Consider the following 22735-nt stretch of genomic DNA (forward strand, 5'->3'; position numbering starts at 1 on the left):
AAGCCCAGTCTGGGCAATTTAACAAGACCCTATTTCAAAATAAAATTTAAAAAGGGCTGCAGATGTAGCTCAGTGATAGATTGTATCCCAGTGTGCACAAGATTCAGTACTCTGCCCTGAAATATATATTCCATCTGCTATTTGTACAACATTAAAAGAATAGGAAAGAAAGGAGGTGCACATGGGGAGAAAGGGCTTTTTTTTTATTGTGTGCATGTGTATGTGCAAACACATATTAAACACATAACATTTTTTTTTTTTTGGTACCAGGGATTGAACTCAGGACCTTGTGCTTTCGAGGCAGGTGCGGTACCACTGAGCTAAATCCCTGGCCCTAAACGCATAAGATTTTGAAGGGTACTTTTAAAACTATTTCACAACCTTTGGCAGGGGAAGAGGAACAATTTTAAACTTTCCCTGCTTTAACAAGTTCTTGATGGGGCTGTACATGCTCTTTTTTTTTTTTTTTTTTTGTACCAGGGATCGAACTTGGGTCTTTGCACTTGTGAGTCAGGCGGTGGAACCACTGAGCTAAATCCCTGGCCCTGCTTTTTTTTTTTATTAATAAATTTTATTTTATCCCATTCCCCCCCTCAAGTCCCCTCCCCTCCCTATGTACAAAAGCTTTGTTTCCATTTTTTCCTTCTATTCTCTTGTTTTTCTTGTCCCTTCCTTCCTTTCTCCCTCCCTCTTCCCTTGTTCCCCTTCCCTTTTGAACATTTTCTTCCCATTTCCCAACATCCATTATACACCTTAGTCGAAAGGGCATTCTTTTGACAGGTGTTTATTGAATACTTCCTATGTGCCAGTATGTAGGCCAGGCAAGGGAATTTAGAAATGGATATATGATGTCAAGCCCTCGAGGTCTCACAGTTTTCTGAAGAAGATAGACAAGTAGTTAAAGTACAACATGGGAAGTTCTGCACCAAGGTAAACACATGGAAAACTTGTTCCCTTGCATTTAAAGAACTTACAGATGTGGCAGGCAGCACTGATTGATTATGGCACTGTTTGCCACCAAGTCCATTCCTTGGTGAAGGAGAGCCCTAAGTGGGTGCGTTTGGTATCTTCCCCACTCCAGCCAGTGCATCTGAGTAACACACACACTCATGGACAGGCACACATAGATACAGAAGGCAATTCAGATCCTCTGAGAAATGGGGATTAGGAAATCCCAAGAAAGCAACTGTGTGAATGTTTGAAACACAAGGCATGTTGGAGGAGTTAGGAGAAAGCAAAAATTGTGGATAGGGAGATTTGTAGACCAGCAGAGAGAGACAGTTAGAATTGATAGTGAGTAAGGCTCATGGAGGGGAGCAAAAATATGTGAGAAAGAGGCCAGTCAGGTCATGAAAAATACAGAGAAAGGATCTGGCCACTAAGTACAGTAAAGCCTTAGATCTCTTGGAGAGTTCCTCTTCCCATTTCCATTCGCACAGATAGCAAAATTTCTTTTTTCTCAAGATGTCAGTCACTAAGTCCTCTTACCAAAAGGATTTACCTTACTTAAAGCACCAAGTTAGGACTCTGGAAAGGACTCATCACCTGGGCAGGTTTGGGTTACGAGAGAGGCGTTCTTCACTTTGTTCAGTGAGCTTGTCAGGCATGACTGTGCATGACTTATACTTTAATGTCACAGGTATTTTTCTTCATTTCTTCATTCTGATTGGCCTTCATTTAGCAAGAGGCATGCATGAGAATTGCTAGATGCTTTCTTTTCTTTTTTTTTGGTACCGGAGATCGAACTCGGGTCCTTGTACTTGGGCAGCAGGCAGCAAAACCACTGAGCTAAATTCCCGGCCCTCTTTGTTTTTGAGAGGGGGGTACCGGGGATCGAACTTGGGACCTTGCACTTTTGAGGCAGGCACCTGAACCACTGAGCTAAATCCCTGGCCCTCTTTCTTTTTTTTTTTTTTGGTACTGGAGATCGAACTCGGGACCTTGCGCTTTCGAGGCAGGCAACGGAACCACTGAGCTAAATCCCCAGCCCTGCTAGATGCTTTCTACTTCCATTATGTACAGGCATAGCACCTGTTGCTCTGGCCCAGTTGTATGTGTTGACACCATCTCCTTTCAAGGCTTGAGTTCCTGGGTGGGAGGAGTCAGGTCTTGCATGTGCTGTGTCACCCAAATCTGGCCAGACTTGGAATAGTAACTCTGTTTGCTGAATGCAGATGTGTGAGTGTCCAATTATATAAATCCTGTTTTTTAATACTACAATTTGATAGAATGGCTAAGAATTGTTTTTTAAACGTACATATACCCTTCTTCCTTCAATAGCACTGCCCTTATTTTAAAAAACATTTTCTTGCCTATGACACTAAGTAAATCTCAAAATAGTTGATAACCAGCCTCATACTAGGCTGAGGAACCTCTCTGGCCAACGCTGTGGGGCAGCCAGCCAGCCATCTCTCCAGCCTTCAAAAGTCATCTGGTACCAGGGCTGCCTCAGGCCCACTACTAGTTCAGTGTCTGCTCAGAAAGTCTTGAAAACTCGAGGAATCTGGGTTCTTCAGAGCCATGGTGCCTGGTCCATTTCCTTCTGCACAGACCTAGGAGGTGATCAGCCAGCCATTCTGAACTTCCAGAAGCATCTTTTGTCTGCTAGGCCTAGGCAGATGTGGGATATGCAATATGATCAAAATATATGGTAAATGTTCAGGTTTTTTAAAAGTATTACCGTAAAGACACATTGCCATTAATTCCCCTCAAAATACCCCACACACATACTTCAAATTCACTCATCCCACCATTCTTGCCACTTTCTGAAGCAGTTCTGAAAATTTTTTCTTGTGTCTTTAACTGTGCCATCATAGCTGCCCCAGTGTCCTGAATCAGTTCAAAACATTTACCTGTCATGGTCATTTTGACTTTGAGGAAGAGTCAGAAGTCTCACGCTGCCAGATCCAGTGAATAAGGTGGATGGGGACACCCCATGATGTCTTTATGAGCTTGCTTTGCTATTGGATGCCACTCAGCAGCAAGTACTCAGGTAGTTTTGATCATACCTCATCAAGACACTCACCGTAGAGGACTTTCAGAGCTGCTTTGGAAGGTGGCAAGAATGATAGGTTAATAATTGTGTTCAGAGCGGGGTAGGGGTGGTGGGGGTGGTGTTTTGATCAGTATTAATGGCAATGTGGGGGGTTTTTGGCAATGTGTTTTTAAAGTTTTTTATATTCACTGTATATTTTGATCATCCTTGTATATTCATATTTTCTCTCTCTCTGTCCTATTCTGCTTCCTGCTTGATCTTTGTCTTTAAAGTATCCCCCCCCTTTTTTTTTTGGTCTTTGTATCAATCACTTGTGTTTGGGACATATTTTCAAATGTCAGGTGACCTTTTTCATTTCTAGTTTTGACCTTTGATTTTTACATAAAAGCATAGGACATGTACAGTACAATATGTGTCTAGCTCAGTGAATTTATCACAAAGCAAACACCCATTTCACCTTTCCAGATTCTGCCTCTTCTCCAGGTCTCATGAGAAATGTCATTTTCTCCTAAAGCCACATGCTGTCCTCTCAGCTTCTCTGTGCTCCTGGCACTCATTGCTCTCTCCTTTCCTGACGCTTAGTACCCTGTTCATCTGTGCTCTCCTCAGGCTCGAGAGCTGTGCCTCCCCTGGTCACTGCTCCCTCCTCAGCACCAGCACAGAGCCTGGCACACAGTAAATACTGCTTAGAAGGTAGGGATGGAATGAAGGGAAGAGAGAGGGAAATTTATTTTTATTTTCAAAGGACTCAGTACCAGGTGAGACAAACCTCAACTACGGATGACATGATAATGACCAAGGGAGCTCGGGACATTGTGGCAGTGTGAAGAACTTTTAAATCCTTTCTGCTAAGATATGTGTGAGTGTATGTGTGTGTGTGTTTGCTGAGCTTCAACACACAAATATAGAAATGTGTTTCCTAGGACAAAATGTGCCTTGCTAAGGAGACATCTGCCATGCAGTGGCCTAGAGGAATGTGAAAGCAGCTTGAGGCTTAGGTGGGGCCATGGTCAGGGCTGGAGGATTCAGCGGGGGAATGGAAGGTAGACCTGAGGGTTCCTGACCAGCAGCCCAAATGGGGCTGCAGACCAGGTAGGCAGAGTCCCTGACCTGCCCTGGGTCCGTGACCTCCGGATGGCTTGAGTGTGATTCAGACCATCCCAGAATTGCTGCAGGTCCATCCTCTGGGCTGCTCTGCTGACTGAATCTGCAGGGATCTCTGCAGACTCAGCCAGGCTTTCAGAACATTGAGGGGCCGTTAGTGTGCTGAGAGGGAAAAAGCTTGAACTCTAGAATCAAGACCTTGACCTTTTACCTTTGAACCTGTTTCCTTATCTGTAAAATGTGATAAGTTTCATGAGCATTAAATTCAAAGAGTGATTCATAAACTGTCTTGTACACATATTAGGATTCAGACTCAGTATTTCTAAAATGCTGTAAGGGGTTAAAGGCACTTTAAAAACAAAAAGAAGTATAAACTGTTATACTGATTTATTATCCTTGGACTTCGTTTCCTGGTTGGTAAAGTACAGGGCCCAGTACCCGTTGCTTAGTTCAGGCCAGTTTCCTGTTATAATGGCAAATATTACCACCCGGCAGGGGTTGTGAATGAGGTCCCTGTCACAAAGCACATGGCCTTGTTCCTTAATTGCCAGGGTGGAATTAATTTGCTCTTCCTGTTTCTCTTGTGACAGGAAGTAGATGTCCTTGAATTTCAGTTGATTAATGGAGGCCTTGGAGCAGAGAGCTCCAGCCTCTCTTGCTTTTAATCCTTATGCAATGCAAGGCCCTAATTTGATAATTTTGCTGTTTTTTAGATGGATCACCTACTGGTTGAAAATATTGAACGGGAAACGTTTCATCTCTGCTCTCGCCTCATTAATGGGCCATACCGGCGGATGGTGAGAGCTCTGGTCTTCACATTAAAGCACAGAGCTGAAATCCGGGATCAGGTGAAGAACGGCTCACTGCCAGTCTGCACATTTCTACAGACCCAGAAAAAGTGAACTGAGGGTGGTTCCAACCCTGGGCTGGGCAGAGAAGAAAACGGGCCACTCTCTGCTTCAAAGCCTCCTTTGAGTCTGGGTGATGGCTGATGTGGCTTGCTAGGTTTTCCCGTGGTGCCATTCCTGCAGGCAGGATGCAGAGAGCCTGGGAGACAGGCCTGCGGGAGTGAGCTTCATTAGCTGTGGTGCACTGGTGCTGGCCAACAGGATACACACTGGCTGTCACTAGGAAGCGCCATACGGGTGCCATCACCCAGCACAGTGGAAGGGTGATGGATTTCATTGTGTGTATGCCAAGGACACCTCTAAACATCCCCCCTGTCAGGCAGATGAAGTTACCACTTTATTTCGCCACCCTGCAGGTAACTGAAACTCAATTACTGCTGCTGCTTCCGTGGTTCCATCCCCCTGAGTTTAGACAGCTCTGGTGCCTCTCAGAACTCCCTGTCTGTTCACTTTGCTCTACCCCAGGGGTGAGCCTGCCAGAGCCAGCCGGCCAGCCCTGCTTTCCAGAGCTCACTTATCTGAATGTTTCAGCTCTCCCTGGAAGACCTTCTATGCCCATCTCAGGAGCCCCCATGCTGAGGCTTCTAATGAGGAACTGGCCCGAAGCCTCCCACACCTCCAGCTTTATTTAAATACATAGGCTCTCAGCTTAGGGCTCTGTAGAAGATACATAATGAAATTTCTCCTGCAATGAATTACTGCAGTAGGAAAAAAATACATGCATGCACACTTTAAAATGAAATGCTTCTGTACAGGCTTGCTGGATCAATTATGTAAATGATATTTGCTTTTTAAAAAAGTAATAAACTGAAACTTGTATTCTGAAGCAAACGTGGTTTCTTCATTGAAAAGTGTTTCATGTTGAGAAAGGGTATAGTGAGTAAAATTAAGGAATGATGGATAAAAATTTGAGGGAGGTGACAAGACTCAAGGCAGGCTTTTTTGATTAGGGGAGACTAGAATATGTTGCAGTCTGAAAGAAAGAAACCAGTGGAAAGAGGATGATTTAAAAGGAAAAGAAGAGATGATTTGGAAAGCAAGGATAGAAGGAAAAGGACTAGCATTGTTGTCTGCCTTTTTTTTTGGTACCGGGGATCAAACTTGGGACCTTGTGCTTGCGAGCCAGGTGGCAGCACCACTGAGCTAAATCCCTGGCCCTTATTCTCTGCCTTTTAAGTGCTAACTTTCCATGGGTGACATACGGTGGTGCCTCAGTTTACAAACTTGATTTGTTTTATGGTTTGGGGGAAGATGGTTGCGTTTGTGTTTGTGTGGGGAAGATGGCAGTGGTCATGTTTGTCACCTGCTGCAGAGTTTGCGAATGAAAGCAAAATTTTGCTGAACACTTTTGTTCGCAAACTGAATTGTTTACAAACGGAAGCATTTGTGAACCAAGGTATTACTGTATTTACATGGAGATATAGATTTATATTCTTTTTAATTCTCTCATCTGTTAAGTAGATATTACTACTACTTAGTAATACTAAGTAGTAATACTAGAGCTAGAATGGTAATTGAGCACTTACCATGTCCCCAGCACTCTGGTAATACTTTACAAAAGGAAAATATCCAGTGAAAGATGAGAAAAATGAGGCTCAGAAAGATACAGTAACTTACTAAAGATCACAGGTAGTGAACAACATATCTAAGATTCAGTACCCAGCTTTGTTTGATTAGACAGTCATGAGCTGATTCCATCCACTCTCATTTTCAAGCATCCTTTACATACTGATGGTTGTATTCCATTTACATCTTTAGACACACGTTTCCCGAGTCTCCAGTAATGTTTCCTATGTATCGTATGGACATCTCCAGTGTGACATGCCTTTCCTCAGTTCGCAGTCTCACAATCCAGGCACTCCAGGTAGGACCCTAAGGGATCAGCCTCACCCCTATGCCTCTCCCCCTCAGCCCATCAAGTCCTGATGGTTTCACTTCTCAAATATATTTAGAATCTCCTGCCTCTTCTCCATCTCTAGTGCCACTTCAGGACTTCCTCTTCTTGCCCAGATGACTACATGGGCTCCTAACTGTTCCCTCTGTCTCTAATCTTACCCTTTTTAAGTCCACCTATCTGCTGCAAACAGAGACATCAAAACTGGAAATCCCACTATCACACTTCCATTGAACCCTATCTGTGGATCCCTATCTCCTGTAAGATGATAGGAGCTTTACTGCTGGTTCGCAAAGCTCTCTGTGATTCAGCCCCTGCCTCCTCTGTTCTCACCTCCATTCCATCCCTGCCCTCCATCTTCATCAGGCTGCTTAGAGTTCTTTACCACATCTGGTTTCCTGAAATAACTCACTGTTTGCTTGTGCTGTTTGCCCTTTCTGGAATACTACTCTGCCTAATTCTTTCCTGCTCTACCATGATCCCCCATATGCTGTTACAGACAGCATAGTTTTGCCTATGATTCTGCCTCCCCACTGGATTGTAACCTCTGTAATGGCAGAGAGCCCGTGTTGCTGGGTGTCGTGAGTGCCTACGACTGGGCTGGTGCATAGTAGTCACCAATAACTATTGGTAGAATTAGCAATCTCCAGATTCTACACCTTTTGTGGTTCCTCCTTAGGCTGTCATTCACGGAGTAGCCAAAATAGCCTTTCAAACTATAAAATAAAGTATCGCTCTTTTCTTGATGACATAACACTTTTTTTTGCGGGGGGGGGGGGGGGGCGGATACCGGGATCGAACTTGGGTCCTTGCGCTTGCACAGCAGGCGGCAAAACCACTGAGCTACATCCCCGGCTTTGCTCTTTTCTTCTTAGAACATTCCAGATGTCTTCCATTTAACTTGGTGTCAAATCCCAAGCCTTTACCATGTCCTACAAGGCCCAGTATATCTGCCCCCTGCCTGCCTCATTGGACTCATTCCCAGACACTCTTTCTTATGCCTTCACGGTCCCAGTGACTCCCTTGCAGTTTTGCACACATGCCACTCACACATCTACCTCAGGGCCTTTGTACTTACTGTTCTGATTGCAGTGTTTTCCCTAGATGTCTGCATGTTCCTGTCTTCATTTGATTCACTTCTCTCCTTCCCTTAGAACACCCTTCACTGATTGCCCTAAGTAAAATAATTCCCTTCCGAATATTCTTCAATATTTTATCATGGGTTTTTTTCCAGAGTATTTATCACCCTTTAACACATTTATTTCTTTATTTTCTCTTTCTGCCCTTCAAGAATTTAAGCTTCATGAAAGCAGAGACCTTGTTTTTTTGCTTTATTCCCTGCTGTATGTCTAGTACCTAGAACATCCTGGCACAAGCAAGATGTCTTAGTTACTTTTCTTGTTGCTGAGACAAAATACCTGACACCCAAAGTTAGAGGAGGAAAGGTTTATTTAGCTCATAGTTTGTAGAGGTTTCAGGCCATAACTGGCTGGCTCCAAGACAGAATGACCCAGCAGAGGGGCATTGCAGAGGGGAAACAGTTCATGGTGCGGCAGGCAGACCGCAGCGAACAGCAAGAAGCCAGCCTGCCTTTCCTTTTACTTCATCAGGCTGTAAGCCTATTGATGGGTGCCACTCACATCCAGAGTGGGGCGTCCATTATCCACACCCTCAATTGCAACATCACACCTTTAATCCACATTCATACACCCTAACCCAACCCCCTTCAAAATTCCCCACCTATGACTGTGTGAGGCTGGGGGGACATCTAGATACAAAGCCCTCACACTGGGTCTCCATAACTATTTATTGCCTAGTTGAATGACTGGGTGTGGGCCTACAGGAGCAATGTGTAACCCAGTCAGGGAATGCTTCCTGGAGCAGGTGATGCCTGTGTCCCATTTTAAAGGGCAGAAGTTGGTAACTGGGTAGTTGAGGCGATGACCTGCTGGGAAACCAGAGTGTGGAAGGATCCAGAAGTGGAGATAACTGGAAGGGAGAGGAGTGGGAGGACACAAGCAGGAGAGTGGCTGGAGCGGAAGGCAAGGACTGGGTGCAGATCCGAAGGGGCCAAGCATCAGGTGAACACCTCTGGACTGGTTCTGGGCAGGAGCTGCTCAGTGTAGTGATGACAGGTAGAGAAGAGAAGCTGGGCTGGGGAGAGAAAGTGGAAGTCAGAAGCCTCATTTATAAACAACCAAAGGGTTCTGCTAACTTCGAACCCACAGTAAGTTGAAAACAAATTACTTTCTGGCTGAAAGGCTTCGGTGGTGATAGTTGGAAAGCAGAATGATTGCAGAGATGTGCTGTGGAGGTTTAGAAAGCAGGCTGTGTTATTTGTGGCTGTTTTCCCCTTGATGCGTGTGCAGAATTTCCATGAACACTAATGGAGCTATTCTGAGCACTTGCCGAAGAGAAAGAGGCTTGCAGACATCTATCCATGCTTGCCCACCCACCACGAAGTGCTTGTGAGCTGTAGCCTCTTAAAACAAAAGGGCTGCTCCTGGAATGGGGTGAGCAAAGTCCCTGGCACCGCTGAGTTACCTGAAAGTAGAGGCATGTGCGTGTCTTCTAAGTGTGTTCAGTTCTTAGAGGAAACCTGGAAACACAAAACCCTTAGACTCTGCTCCAACAACTTACTGATCCTTTTCTTCTGGTAGTTAAATTGGAAGTCCTTGTCCTTTGAGTAGGAACTGAGTCTTTATTTTCATTCATTCACTCAACAAACAAATGTTGCCCATCTTCTGCACCCCAAGGACTGGACTGGCACTGGGATAACAGCAATAAATGAGATATAATTTCTACACTGAGGGGCTCTTATTCTGGTGAGAAGACAGACACAGATAACTGATTACAGTAGAGCATGTTGGATGTTTACTGTAGAGATTTAAGTATTAAGAAAATAGGAAAGGAGTACTTAACTCTATGCAGAGGAAGAAAGTCTTCACAAGAGAGTTCATCTCTGAACCAAGGCTGGAAGGACAGGTAGACAGGAGCTCATGGCACAGGTGGCTGGGTTCAGTAAAGGCGAAGAAGAGCAGATGGTTTAAAGCATAGGGTTCTTAGGAATGCTGGTGAGAAATGGGGGAAAAAATTGAATCAGGGCCCGTGAGGCCTTCTCAAAGAGTTAAGACCTTGGCCTAAATAATCAAAGACCATGAGAAGTTTTTGACCAGGTATACGACCTAATTAGATACGTGATTTAAAATGTTCTTACAGAAACAGATATTTAAGAAAAGCTTAGGGCCAGGAATTTAGCTCAGTGGTTCCAGCACCTGCCTCAAAAGCACAAGGTCCTGAGTTTGATCCCCAGTACCAGAAAAAAAGCTTAAACATTTTTAAAAACAATTTTAGGCCAAAAAAACCCAACTTGAGATTCAGTGAATTAGAGGAGTTTTTTTGACAAATGAAGTTTAGAATTGCCCAAACAGATATCATTAGAGAACCCCAGGTTTGAGAAATGGCAGAAGGCCCAGATAACTCGTTTACTGTTTTCAGCGGTGAAGGAACAGCAGCTGGCCTTTTTTCATTTATAGAATATCAGGTTCTTAAACTTGTGCTGTCAACTTTGGTTTTCTTTTGTGGCAGCCTCAGGCTTCAGAGCCTCACTCTGAGATTTGTAATGTGTTTATCACAGCTAGATGGGGCAAGGGCTCGGTTTGTTACTGCCCGTTATTGCTATCAAAAGGAGTCCATCCAGAGAAACAAGGCTTTGGGAGCTTCCATTAGTTCGGTGACATTGCTTTGATTCCAAAGAGAGACAAGATTTGATTGGAAGACATTGTGTTTTCTTTTAAATTACCCAAAGTGTACAATTGCTGACAAGGATGGCCTTACCCACAAGCTGAGGAGGTTGGTTTCAAGATCCAAGAAGACCAAGAGATCCAATCAAATCCTGGGGTTTTTTAATCTTATCAAAATCATTCATTCACTGATATTTGTTGAATTCTTATGTGCTTGGTGTAGGAGTTACAGGGATGAATAAGACATAGTCTCTGGCCTCAAGAAGCATACGGTCTAGGGAAGGAGACAAACAATAAACAGTCCATTAAAAAACAAAGGCAAATGATGCTGGGAGAGGTACTGCACACCTGTAATCCAGCTACTTGGGAGCCTGAGGAAAGAGGATTAGAAGTTTGAAGCCAGCCTGGGCAACTTAGCAAAATCCTATCTCAAAAAAAATTTTTTTCTTTTTGTTTTAAAGGGCTGGATGTGTAGTTTGGTGGCAGAGCCCTTACCTAGCATGTGGGAGGCCTTGAGTTCAATCCCCAGTACTACAAAAAACAAAGCAAAAACTTCTGGGAATTCAAAGAGAAGGAAATAAGATAAGCCAATTAAAAATTTTAAAGCTACTCAGCTTCACCTGTAATTAAGGGATAGCATTGATTCATGCCATCCTTAGAGACCTAAGGTATGCAGTGGGAAAGATCCCATTATCTCCCTATTTTATTCACTAGTCTGGCCCCTATAAGAACCTGGCAGATCCTGGAAGATGACGACAGCAAAAGTAACCGGCAGATAGCTCTGATTGTAGCTGCTGTGCCAGATGTGGCATCTTTCCTAGGATGTGTTAGCGTGTCTCATTGAGCGGTGACTGTTTCCTTCCCTATCAGAAGGAAAATCAGAAACAGTTCACATTCACTGGTAACGGATCACAGTACACATTTACAGCCTTGCCCCGGGACTGTTAATTCTCTTGCCCTCACACAACCTAGTCTGAAAAACCTGTGCTGCCTCACATCTTGCAGCACACCATGTGGATCCCACAGATTGAACACATCAGCTAATTGGGCCAGATGAACAAACAAAGGTGAGCATATTAGAGACCTTAGCAAGACATATACATTGCAGAGAATGGGATAAAATCCCATGATAACTCAGGGGCCTGATAGACCAGTAAAAATTTTGGGGTCCTATGGCATAAGAGATGCCATGGACATCTCCTCCAAAGTGAAAGCGAAATTATTGCATCTGCCACTCCCACCTTTCAGAAGGAAGCACCAGGCCTCTTGGGGTTTGGGAAGGAGTATCTTCCACACCTGGGAATACTGCTCCATCCCTATTGCTGGGTGACACAGAATGCTGCCGATTGTTATAGAGGCCCAGAGCAGGAAAGAGCTCAGCAGCAGATCCAGATTTCAGTACAGTGGCTATGCTTGGTAGGAAATAGTAGCTGGCAGAATGTGTGGTATGTGAGGTATCTGTGGTAGAAAAGAATGCCTATGGAGTTTATGACAAGGCTCAATAGGAGAATCACAGTGCAGGCCCCTAAGGATCTGGAGCAGGGCCATGCCATCCATAGCCAAGAATTGTTGCACTTCTCGAGAAACAGCTTCCAATTTGCTACAGAGTCCTGGTAGAGACAGATTGTCTGACCAAGCATCATGAAGTTGGCCATATGGCCAAAGCTGCTCATCATGAGCTGGAGGCCACCAGATTCACCAAGTCACAGACAAGGAAGGAGTAAAGCATAAGACAGAAGGGACACAGCCAAGCTGAGCATAGCAGGGCCAGAGGACAGGAGGTAGCTACATGAGCAGGTGGCCCAGACATCTCTGCATCCGCCACTTTTGCAGCAGTTCCTCTCCCTTAGCTCATGCCTGTGGCTACCTGGGAAGCACCTTATATCCAGCAGGTGGAGGAGTGAAATAAGCTAAGCTTTGTCCACAGATGGATCAGCTCAGTATACAGAAGCAAGATAAAAATAGGCCATGGCTACACTGCACCCCACACAAGGCTAGAAAGGCAGCAGAGGGGGAAATCCTCTGTCTGGCAGAGACTTGAATAGTGCGCATTGTCACTCGCTTTTAATGGAAAGAGAAAGGACCTCATTAGATTTTACATAGATCTTGTGAGCAGTGAAGAATGGCTTGGCTGGTTGGTAAGGAATCTGGAAGAAAGAAGATTGAAAAATTGGGGGTAAGGAGAACCGGGGTGGAGGTACATGATGGACCCACAGGAATGGATGCTGAGTGTGAAGATCTTGTTTTCTGTTACTAGCCACCTGAGAGCGTATACCACGGAAGGAGCACTAAACAACCTTGTATGTGCACTTGACATCAGCCAGTCTCTAACCGAGGCCGGCCCCAAGCTGGCACAATGGGTGCATGAACTATTTGTGACGGAGAGAAAGTATAAATGGTCCAATGGCAATGTGTCTTAGTCCATTTCCTGTTGCTATAACAAAATAGCTAAGACAGGTAATTTATAAAAATAATTTAGCCCAGGGGTGTGGTGTACACATGTGATCCCAGCTACTGGGACGGCTGAGGCAGAAGGATCACAAGTTCAAGGCTAGCCTGGCCAACTTATCTCAGAATAAAGGGCTAGGAATTTAGCTAGCACCTGTGTTTGATCCCCAGTACCACAGAGACAAAACAGAACAATAGTTTACTTGGCTCATGGTTCTCAAGACGAGGAAATCCATGAACATGTTGCCAGAATCTGTTTGGCCCTGGAAGGCATCACATGGCAAGACAGAGCAAGTGTGCTAGTTCAGGTCTCTCTTCCTCTGCTTACAAATTCACTAAGACCACCATGGGGCCCCAGGCCCCACGACCTCATCTAATCCTAGTTACCCCCGTTATGGTTTGGGTATTTTGTCACAGTGATGGAAAGCTGACTAACACACTTGGAAAGGCCCCTCCTCCAAATGTCATTGATTTAGGAATTTGGGGATTTAGTTTTGAACATTTGAACGTTGGGGGAGCACATTCAAACCATACCACGTGAGTTCCCACTCACTAACCCTGATGCTTTGTCTCCAACAGGCAGAAGACATGAGACCAGGAACCAAGCCTGGAAAGCAGCAGAGCCTCAATCTCACACTCCTGGGGAGCTTCTTGGGGATGTGTGCTTCCTATCCCCACAGCCATGGGCTCTTCAGGTTTAGAAGTCCTGGATCCAAAAGGGGGAACTCTTCCATTGGGTGACATGTCAAGATGGCTATGGGACTTTTACCGGAGATTCCACCCAGGCACTTTGAACTCCTTGTATCAAGGGATCAGCAGGCAAGACAGCAGTCGCCATTCTTTCTGACCATCAGGCTGCTAAGTGGTTATATCTTTGGCACCCAGTTTATCCACTTGATGATCTCTTGGTATTCTCTTGCCCTGTACTGTACTTACAAAATAGACAAGTTCAGGGGCCATGGCCTGAGCAGGGTATCAGATCCCTCGGGGTAGAGGGTCTCTACAGCCTGCCTCAGGTAAATCACTGAGAGCAGACAAGGTGCAAGTCGAGGGTAAGGGCCATCCAGCCTGGATAGAACAGGGAGACCATGAGTATAATTGTGCCTCAAGAGCAGTCACCATGGTGGAGGTTGAAGTTTGACTCACTAACTTCCCTCTGTAAGTTTCTCCCAGGAAAAGAGGACCGGCAGAACTTAAACCAAGAAGTAGAGCTACAAGTTGGGTATCTATAGTCTCAGCTACTTGGGAGGCTGAAATAGGAGTATCATGAGTTTGAGGCCAGCCTGGGAAAAATAGTGAAAGCAGTTTGGAAGGAAGGGTTGGAGAGAAGGAGGGAGGGAGGAGAGAGGAACAGAGTCGCACAGTGTGTGAGATGTAGCGGCTGCTGTCCTGTCCTGCCCAGACCCCTGCTGCCGTGCTGATGGGTCTCTTCCCCCACAACTGGGAGTGCTGTCAGTCCTCCTGAGAATGTCCTTCACAGCAGCGTGAGTTCCCCCAAGAACACAGCCCTCTCCTGGGGCAGGTCAGTGCAGGCTTTAAAGCCCTGGCCCCACTGCCCCAACTCAGTCCACCTCTGAAGGGCCACGCCAGCTTGAGAGCTCCCGTGGGGTTGGCTGAGGTCTTCATACTGCATTGCAACCCAGTTATCTCTCTTTTTATTCTTTCCCTGCCCCTTTCCCTAGCACAATCCCTAATAAATTTCCACGTGCTAATTTCCTTCTCAGAGTCAGGAAACAGGACATGGTAGCAACTCTAAGGCAGGGGTCAGCAGACTTTACAAATGGGATGGACAGTACATATGTTAGGCTTTGTGGACCATATGGTCCCTGTTACAACTCCTCTGCTGTGTAGTGCAAAAAACAGTCATGGATGATAGGTAGGTGAATGAATGAATATGACTGTGTCCTAATAAAACTTTATTTGTAAAAACATTGCATTTGGTGGGTCTTAGTTTGCTAACCCTGTCTCTAGAGAACCCTTTGACATGTGCACAAAGAAGGCATTTACAGATATTTTAACTGCAGTACAGTTTGTAACAGCAAAATTTAAGAAACAACCTAAATGTATGCTAGAAAAAGAATGGTTAAATAAATCGTAGTCCATCCGAATTTTGGAACACTATGTACGGATGAAAGAGATGTGTTTATGTCTACATCAAAGCACTTGTATAATCGCATGTATAATTTTGAGCCCAGTGCCCAAAATATTACTGGTGCAACATGTAATCAATATAAAAAATCACCAATGAGCTATTTTACATCCTTTTTTTGCACCAAGTCTCTGCAATGCGGCATGTATTTTCCTCTTAAAGGCGATCTCCATTTGGGCTCATTGCATTTTTAAATGCTCAGAGCCACTTGTGCCCAGCATTTGCTATGTCACTGTGTGGCCCAGGTCCAGGAGTGAAGGCAGAGATGCCAGAAACAGAGATGCCAGACACAGACAAGTCAACAAAAGGAGTTCTGAGACAGCAGAGTAGGATTCAGGGCTCCCCAAGATAGATAGATAGATTTTTTTTCCTTCACTGAGGATTTAACCCAGGACCTTTGCACTGAGCCATACCTCAACTCTTTCTTTATTTTACATTTTGAGGAAAGGTCTCACTAAGTGACTCCACTCCTTTTTACTTTTCCTCTGAGCTACCCCAAATGCCTGGCCACTAGTCTGGATATGTTAGATGCCCTACAGCTGCCCCAGAGATATTTGCTTTGGCTGCAGTGGGCTTCAGTCTCAGACCTATCCCAGGTGTCTCCACCACAGCCTCTTTGGATGACTCTGTCCCTCTGGAGCCCTCTTTAATAAGGTCCCTGAGGGGCCCTCCCCAACCCATGACCACATAAATTCTAACACTGCACACACACAAGCCCGCCTTCTCTCCTACATAAGCAACCTCCCCATACCCTTAGTAGGGCCATTCCATGCACTGCTTCCCCTTATACTGCAGCACAAGTCCTTTAAAGCCTCTTCCAGCTGGCATGGTCTGGCTTATTTCTATTTTGAGTAGAGCATGCTGATCAGGTACCTTAAGAGCAGGGAAAAAAGGTCCCTGGCACCAAAACCAGCCAGCAGCCAGGGCTGGTACACTGAAGCTGGCTAGCAGCACAGAACAACAAAGAGCAGCAAAGAATTGTTGCATCTCTGGTGGCCTGAAGAGTTCCCAAGATGTGTCAGTAGTTGTTTGCTCTGAGCAGGAAGGAGGGCCACTGACAGTTACTGGCATTCAAAGCCCAGGACTGTTAACGCTAACAAAACTCTACTTTGCCAACTCACGATTTCTGTATGAATTAAACAAGAACCATCAGCGGATTGGTAACATCTCGGAGGCCTGCACAGGGACCCTCTTCTTCAGGGGCCTGAAGAAGAGGGCAGGCCATGGTGGTAGTCATCACCAGGCTCAAGAACCAGCCTACAGCCTGGTGTGGTGGCACATTCCTATAATCCCGGCACTTAGGAGGCTGAGGCAGGAGAACCACTGTGAGGTCAAGGCCAGCCTGGGCTACACAGCAAGTTCAAGGCCAGCCTGGACTATATAGTAAGACCAGGCTAGCCAGTAATAGTCACAGAACCATGTGTACAATATGAACCATTTATGTTAAAAAAAAACCCAACTATTTCCATAGGAATGTCCATGTCTCCCCATAGAGGGAGAAACGAAGATGTATACAAGAACATGCTCAATTTTGAGAGAAGTTTTGAGTCGGGGAGACATGGATTCATAGTCAGGAGGGACTTTCTCCTTACTCAATTTTTTAAAATAAACTTTTTATTTTGGAATAATTTTAGATTGAAAGAAAGTAGCAAAGATTGTACCAAATTCCTGTATGCCCCTCCTCCAGTCTCCACTCTTGTTAACATCTTACATGAATGGGAAGATTTGTCAAAATTAACTAAACCCCAGACTTCACCCAGACGTCACTAGTTTTTCCATCATGTCCTTTCTTGGGCCCAGGGTTTAGTTCAGGACCCGAGTTGCATTTGGTCCTAGTGTCCGTCCCACCTCCTTTGCTCTGAGGCCGTTTCTCTGTCTTTCCTTCTTTCCTGCTACCTTAACATCTGGAGAAGTATGGTCAGTACTTAGTAGACTTCCTCAGGTTAAGTCTGACTGAGGATTTCCTCCTGATTGAATGGGGAGGGATTGCAGGTGTGGGCCCGGTTCCCCACCAAGGTGAGGTGCCCTGCCTATCATGGCCCATCAGGGCACATGGCTCCACCATGGAATGCCCGGCGAAGGTGGGGCCTCCAGGTGTCCCTGCTGCCCGGTGAGGTGTCACTGCCCCCCCCCAAGGCAGTCACTACATCCAGAGCCCTCTCAGGAGCGAAGGAGGGGAGGGAACTCAACCCACCTCTGGAAGGGGGCGGCATCTCCTCATCCCATTCAGAAGTCTTCTCTGAGGAAGATTTGTCCCTTTGCTGTCATTCATTCATTTATGTATTTTGATTATTTAAATCAGTATGGACTCATGCATATTTATTTTATACATCCAGTTGTAATCCAGTCTGAGTGTTGTTTTCTCAGTGAAGATAAATTCATATGTCAAATGTATTTTTTAGTGCCGAAAACACAAAGCACCACGCTGTCTGAGAAAGGAGTTGTACCACAGGCAAGCGAGAATCTTTCCTCCGTAGCTCTCATGACTGACTGGGCAGGATAATCATCTGAGGAGCTAGCGACTTTGGAAAAGCTATTTTGACTCTCTGAGCCTTGGTTTCCCCGTCTAAATAAAAGGCTGCTTTGTGAAATAGTCTTAAAGGGGAAGAGTGATGTTTGTATGTTTATAAGTGTCTAAGGATTTTGATGCCTATTAAGAGACCTCAAATCCTTAATGTCTGTCTTCTTTTTTTGTTTTGTTTTTGGTACCAAGGATCTAACTCAGGACCCTGTGCTTTCAAGGAAGGCACCAGAACCACTGAGCTAAATCCCCGGCCTTTGTCTTCTTTTATTTATATTGGAAAATGAACTCAGAGCTAATAGCCCTTGAGAAGATCCCACAATCAATATTTATATCCCCTTTCACAACCCCAAATAGTCCTCTTTCTCTGAGCTTTCACCCCTCCAAGTGGGATTTAGTTCTCTTCTTCGTCAGCTTTTTCTCCAGTGGCTGAAGCCTAACCTGAGACCCCAATCCGGATCCTGCCCCACCATGCATGTTCTGACTTCCTTGGTCTCAGCCTTGGGCCTCTCATCTACCTACACACAGCCACGCACTCGAGTGGGCTGACCGTGCCCCTTCATACATCTATGTCCTAAATTTCTGTTCCTCGGAATGGGTCTCGACTTGGAGATGAGGTCTTTTAAGAGGCAATTACGGTAAACTGAGGTGACATGGGTGGGTCCTAATCCGATAGGCTGTGTCCTTGTGAGAATCAGATATCGGGACACAGACCCATAGATCCCGTGTGAGGACACAGCAAGCACACGGCCATCGGCAAGCCTATGAGAGGGGTCTCGGGAGAAGCCAAACCCACTGGCATCTTGGCCTTGGACTTCTAGTCTTCAGAAATTCCCATTGTTTAAGCCACACAGTCAGGATGCTCTGTTTTGGCAGCTCTAGCAGAAAGGAATCGGCGCTCCCAGGAGTGAAAATGCTTACTGAACCCCGCTCTCCTGTGTGCCAGGCCTTGGCCTTGGCCTTGGACATGAATGAGAGAGGGACCCACGGTCCAATGGGACTAGGAGGATCACCCAGGATGCCAGGCAGGGAGCACTTTACAGAGTGTGAAAGGAGGAAATTCCTAAGAAAAACCTCAGTGCCATGTACCCAGGCTTCCTACATGTGTAGCTGGCTGTAGGAGTACCTCAGGCTGTAGGAGAACTTCATCTGTTTCCCCTTCCAGCTGAGTGTGAACTTCTCCAGGGCAGGATTCTGATTAATTTCTATGGTCCTAGTAGCATCTGGAACCGGTGTGAGGCTCAATACACATGCACTGAATGAGTAAATGAGAAGACCAGGCAGGCAGCTACTTCTCAGATGAGGACAACTATCTCAAGCTCAAAAAATCAGACCCCCCAAAATACAAGATCTAATAAAAAAAAAATGGGCAAGTGAAATGAATAGACGCTTCTCAGAAGAAGTACAAATGGCCAATAAATATATGAAGAAATGTTCAACATCACTGGGCATTACAGAAATGCAAATTGAAACAACCCTGAGATTCCATTTTACTGCAGAAAAAAAAAGGTCATTATCAAGAAATCAAGCAATACCAAATGCTGGAGAGGCTGTGTGGGAAAAGGAACTCTTCTAAATTGTTAGTGGGAGTGTAAACTAGTCCAACCATTATGGAAATCAGTAGGGAGAGTTCCCCCAAAATTAAAACTACCAATTCCATTTGACCTAACTATTCTTCTTCTATGTATCTTTCTAAAAGCATTAAAGAAATCATATTACAGTGATACATGCACACCCATGTTTATAGGAGCGCAGTTCATAATGGCTAAATCTTGGAAGTGGCCTATATGTCCATCAGCAGATGAATGGATAAAGCAAATGTGGTGTTTACACACAATGGAGTCCTAGTCTGCCATAAAGAAGGATAAACATGAGTCATTTTTAGGCAAATGGATGCACCTTGAGACCATAATGTTAGGTGAAAGAAATCAGACACACAAGCTTAAATATCACATGGGTTCTCTTATATGAGAAACCCAACATATAAATAAAGAGCAGAAAAGATAATAGGAAGAGATCTCAAATGGGAAGCAGATCAAAAGTTGCAAGGAGGGAGGAGGAAGGGAAGGAGAAAAAGATAAAGGGGATTAAGATGAGTTAGTGCATGCACCAGCTCCATACAAGGAATATAAACATTACATACTGCAAACACGCATTCCAAAGAACTAAAAGCAGAGGACCCACACTACCCCTCTGCCCTAGTTTCTTTTCTTGCTTTTCTTTTTTGAAAGTTGAAAAGTGTGTTTTTCTCACTCTAAATGAAATAAATAAAACAAGAAAATTTTAAGTCTGTACTTTTGATGTTGATACTTTAAAAAATAAATGTAAAACTATAAATCAAGAGAGACAATTTTTTGTTTGTTTGTTTTTTGAGACAAGGTCTCACAATGTAGTCTAGGGTGAACTTGAACTCATTTTGTAGCGTTGGTTGGCCTCAAACCTGCAGCAATCTTCCTACCTCAGCCTCCCAAGTGCTTGGCATAAATTAATTTTTTTAGTAAACTGTTTCTAAGGAATTGGGAAATTCCATTTCCCAAGTTCTGAAATGGCCAACAGACCATAGAAAGACATCTCTTTAGGCTCCTGCTTGAAAGCAACAGCTTCAGGAAACTGCTGGCCTTGATTCAGGGCCAGTTGCCCTCGTTTCTTGTGCTCCCGAGTTTGGTTCTGGGTCAGCAAATCTCCCAAGAGATGCAGAGTGGGGCTCCAGAGGACGCAGTGAGGCTGGGTTGCTTCAGAGCCAGGAAACACACAGCCATGGGCAGGGTCACTTCAGAGGGAAGCGTCCTACATGGCCGTGGCCACATGACTCGAGGGCGGGTCACATGAGTGTCCTGCATCGTCACAGGGGCCTCAGGCCTGCATGGAGCCAATCAAATATTGTGATTTTTCAAAGGGATTGGGCAGGGCGAGCCTGGGGGCAGAGCAGAGCAGTGTGAAAATAGTCTGCCGTGGCGGCAGCCCCTGCTAACCGTGCAGACTGGGCAGGGGCTGTGTTCACCTATTGTTCCCCAAGTGTCACTGCTTCCTGCCAGCGGAACCCTGCTCCTCACCCTTCCCCCCTTCCCGACGCCAGAGCCTCTCACCTGGTCTAATTGTCCCCCACAGTCCATTTCTCTGCCCAGCAGCGGAGTGAGCAACCAGGATGCTGCAGGCCATGGCGCTGCCCCGGCTTCCGTCACACTGAGAATAAACCCGAGTCCTTCCAGTGGCCTACCAGCCCCTGCTGTCCTGACCTGAGGCACCGTCTCCACCCGTCCCTACCCCTGGCTCCAGCCCAGCAGGCCTCGCCCCGTCCCTCAGACTTACGCTGTGCCCTTGCCCTGGGACACTGCAGCTGCTCTCCCCTCTGATGTCCTGTGTGACTCCTGGTCCTGGGGGACCTTCCTGGCCACCCTCTTCCAGTTCTTCTCTGACACACTGGTGGCCTTTTTCTTCCAGAACTTACCACATAACCTTCCTTGGTCCCCTGGTTTTGGCCTCCTGCACCAGAACACAGCTTCCTGTGAGCCTTGGACGTGGCGCAGGGTGAGGCTGAGCACACCTCAGGTGCACGTAATGAACCGATGGCCCTCACTGCACCTGGGTCTCCTGGGTCCATGCCCGCCAGGGGCCAGATGGTGTGGAGCCAAAGTGAGCGAAGCTTTTATCAGTCTGCGTTGCTTTTTCTGGGAATAGGATTAGCATCAGCATCCACCTGGAGAGTGGATAAGGGAAAGCTCCGTTAGTTACATTTGGACTTTGCTTCTTTGGCAAACTCCAGAGCCCCCGCTGCTGGGATAGCCCAGCTCATGGCTCAGTGCTGGCCCAAGAAGCCCATGGGGTAGGTTGGGGAGAGCAGCTTGAAAGAATCCTTCTCAGCCCCTCTCCACCTTGACCTTCAGGGGCCTCCTGAACCCCTACACCCAGCCTTACCACGCAGGGCAAAAAGCCTTCACTGGCCTCGCTGCCCTGGGGTGCACCCAAACTCTTTATGGTGCTGTAGAGGGAGGTGTGATGATGATGGGCTGTGGCCCCAGGGCGCCCCCACAAGGCAGGGGAGAAGCACTCACCTGATGCGAGAGACCAACGTCTCAGAGAAGTTGCCATGACTTTCCCGAGGTTACCCAGCCAGTGGGCTGCAGACCCTCTAGCCTGGCTTGTGGGGCTGATGGTTGGGGCCCCAGGAGCTCTCCAAAAAGCCTCAGTGCTCTGTGCTCAGGCTGCCTCTGGCTATGCCAGGCTTTCCTTTGAGGTATTATTACTCTTGTGCTATGTATCAGAAAACCGAGGCTCAGAGACAGGTCAAGGTCACACAGATTCAGCTGCAGAGCTGGGATTTAGCCCAAATTGGGCCTGACTCTAAAGCTCAGGTGTTGTCAGGTGTGGTGGAACATGCTTGTAATCCTAGCACTCAGGAGGCTGAGGCAGGAGGATTGCTTCCAGTTCGAGGTCAGCCTGGGCTACATAGTGAGTGCAGGCCAGCCCGGGGTACATAGTGAGACCCTGTCTCAAAAAATAAAAAAAAGAATCCCAGTGTCTAGGGCCTCCCTGCCTTCACAAAGAGAACCAGAAAGTTGAGATGTGGAACAGGCATGGTACAAATGGCTGGACTTGGTCACTAACAGGCTCCCACACTGGTCTGGAAGTGAAGAATTCAAACCTGGGCCTTAGGAGCATGACAAATGACTTTTGAGGTTATTGTAAAATAGCCAAGACCTCAGACTTTACAATCCTGACTCCTGCTCTACATCAGCTCTTGCTGTTTCTGCCAGCACTGCTGTGACCTTGGCTGTGCTCCTGTGGCTGGGTGGAGGAGCACAGCCCTACAGCTGGGACACTGTGTTCCTTACACCTCCACTGGGCCTCTCTGGGCCTCAGGGTCTACACTTATGAAATGGGAATGATTCTACCTAACTCAAAAGATTAGGGCATCTCCAAGGGAGGTCATGAAGGCCAGAGGTCAGTAGCAAACCCCATGCAAATGCTGTGAT

General features: G+C 46.0%; 1 protein-coding gene, 1 long non-coding RNA gene and 1 other non-coding gene across 6 annotated transcripts in view; 1 reads left to right on the forward strand and 2 right to left on the reverse strand.

Annotated features, from left to right (window-relative positions):
• Positions 1–5838, forward strand: part of Tceanc2 (transcription elongation factor A N-terminal and central domain containing 2) — a 40167-nt gene extending 34329 nt beyond the window's left edge. Inside the window, exon 5 of the mRNA XM_004874643.4 lies at positions 4813–5838. Coding sequence (XP_004874700.2) covers positions 4813–5001 — 189 coding nt within the window. The 3' untranslated portion in view covers positions 5002–5838. The remainder of the gene's footprint in view (positions 1–4812) is intronic.
• Positions 5839–8332: 2494 nt separating this feature from the next.
• LOC110347442 (uncharacterized) lies at positions 8333–22183 on the reverse strand. 4 transcript variants are annotated; one of them, XR_002392075.2, is made up of 6 exons: positions 21815–22178; positions 21345–21459; positions 21072–21245; positions 20849–20945; positions 10739–10918; positions 8333–9972 (listed from the first exon to the last, which is right to left on the reverse strand). It is a non-coding gene; the product is annotated as an uncharacterized LOC110347442 (long non-coding RNA). The 4 variants fall into 4 exon arrangements; XR_002392076.2 differs by having other exon boundaries at positions 8333–9055; positions 21072–21459; positions 21815–22183; XR_002392072.2 differs by having other exon boundaries at positions 21072–21459; positions 21815–22179.
• On the reverse strand, positions 20259–20396 carry LOC147827347 (small nucleolar RNA SNORA2/SNORA34 family). The gene has a single exon (XR_015452604.1). It is a non-coding gene; the product is annotated as a small nucleolar RNA SNORA2/SNORA34 family (small nucleolar RNA).
• Positions 22184–22735: the final 552 nt, after the last annotated feature.

Source organism: Heterocephalus glaber, unplaced genomic scaffold (assembly GCF_053883595.1).
Source record: "Heterocephalus glaber isolate CG9 unplaced genomic scaffold, H.glaber_assembly_v1.0 deba00001449, whole genome shotgun sequence".
NCBI lineage: Eukaryota > Metazoa > Chordata > Mammalia > Rodentia > Bathyergidae > Heterocephalus > Heterocephalus glaber.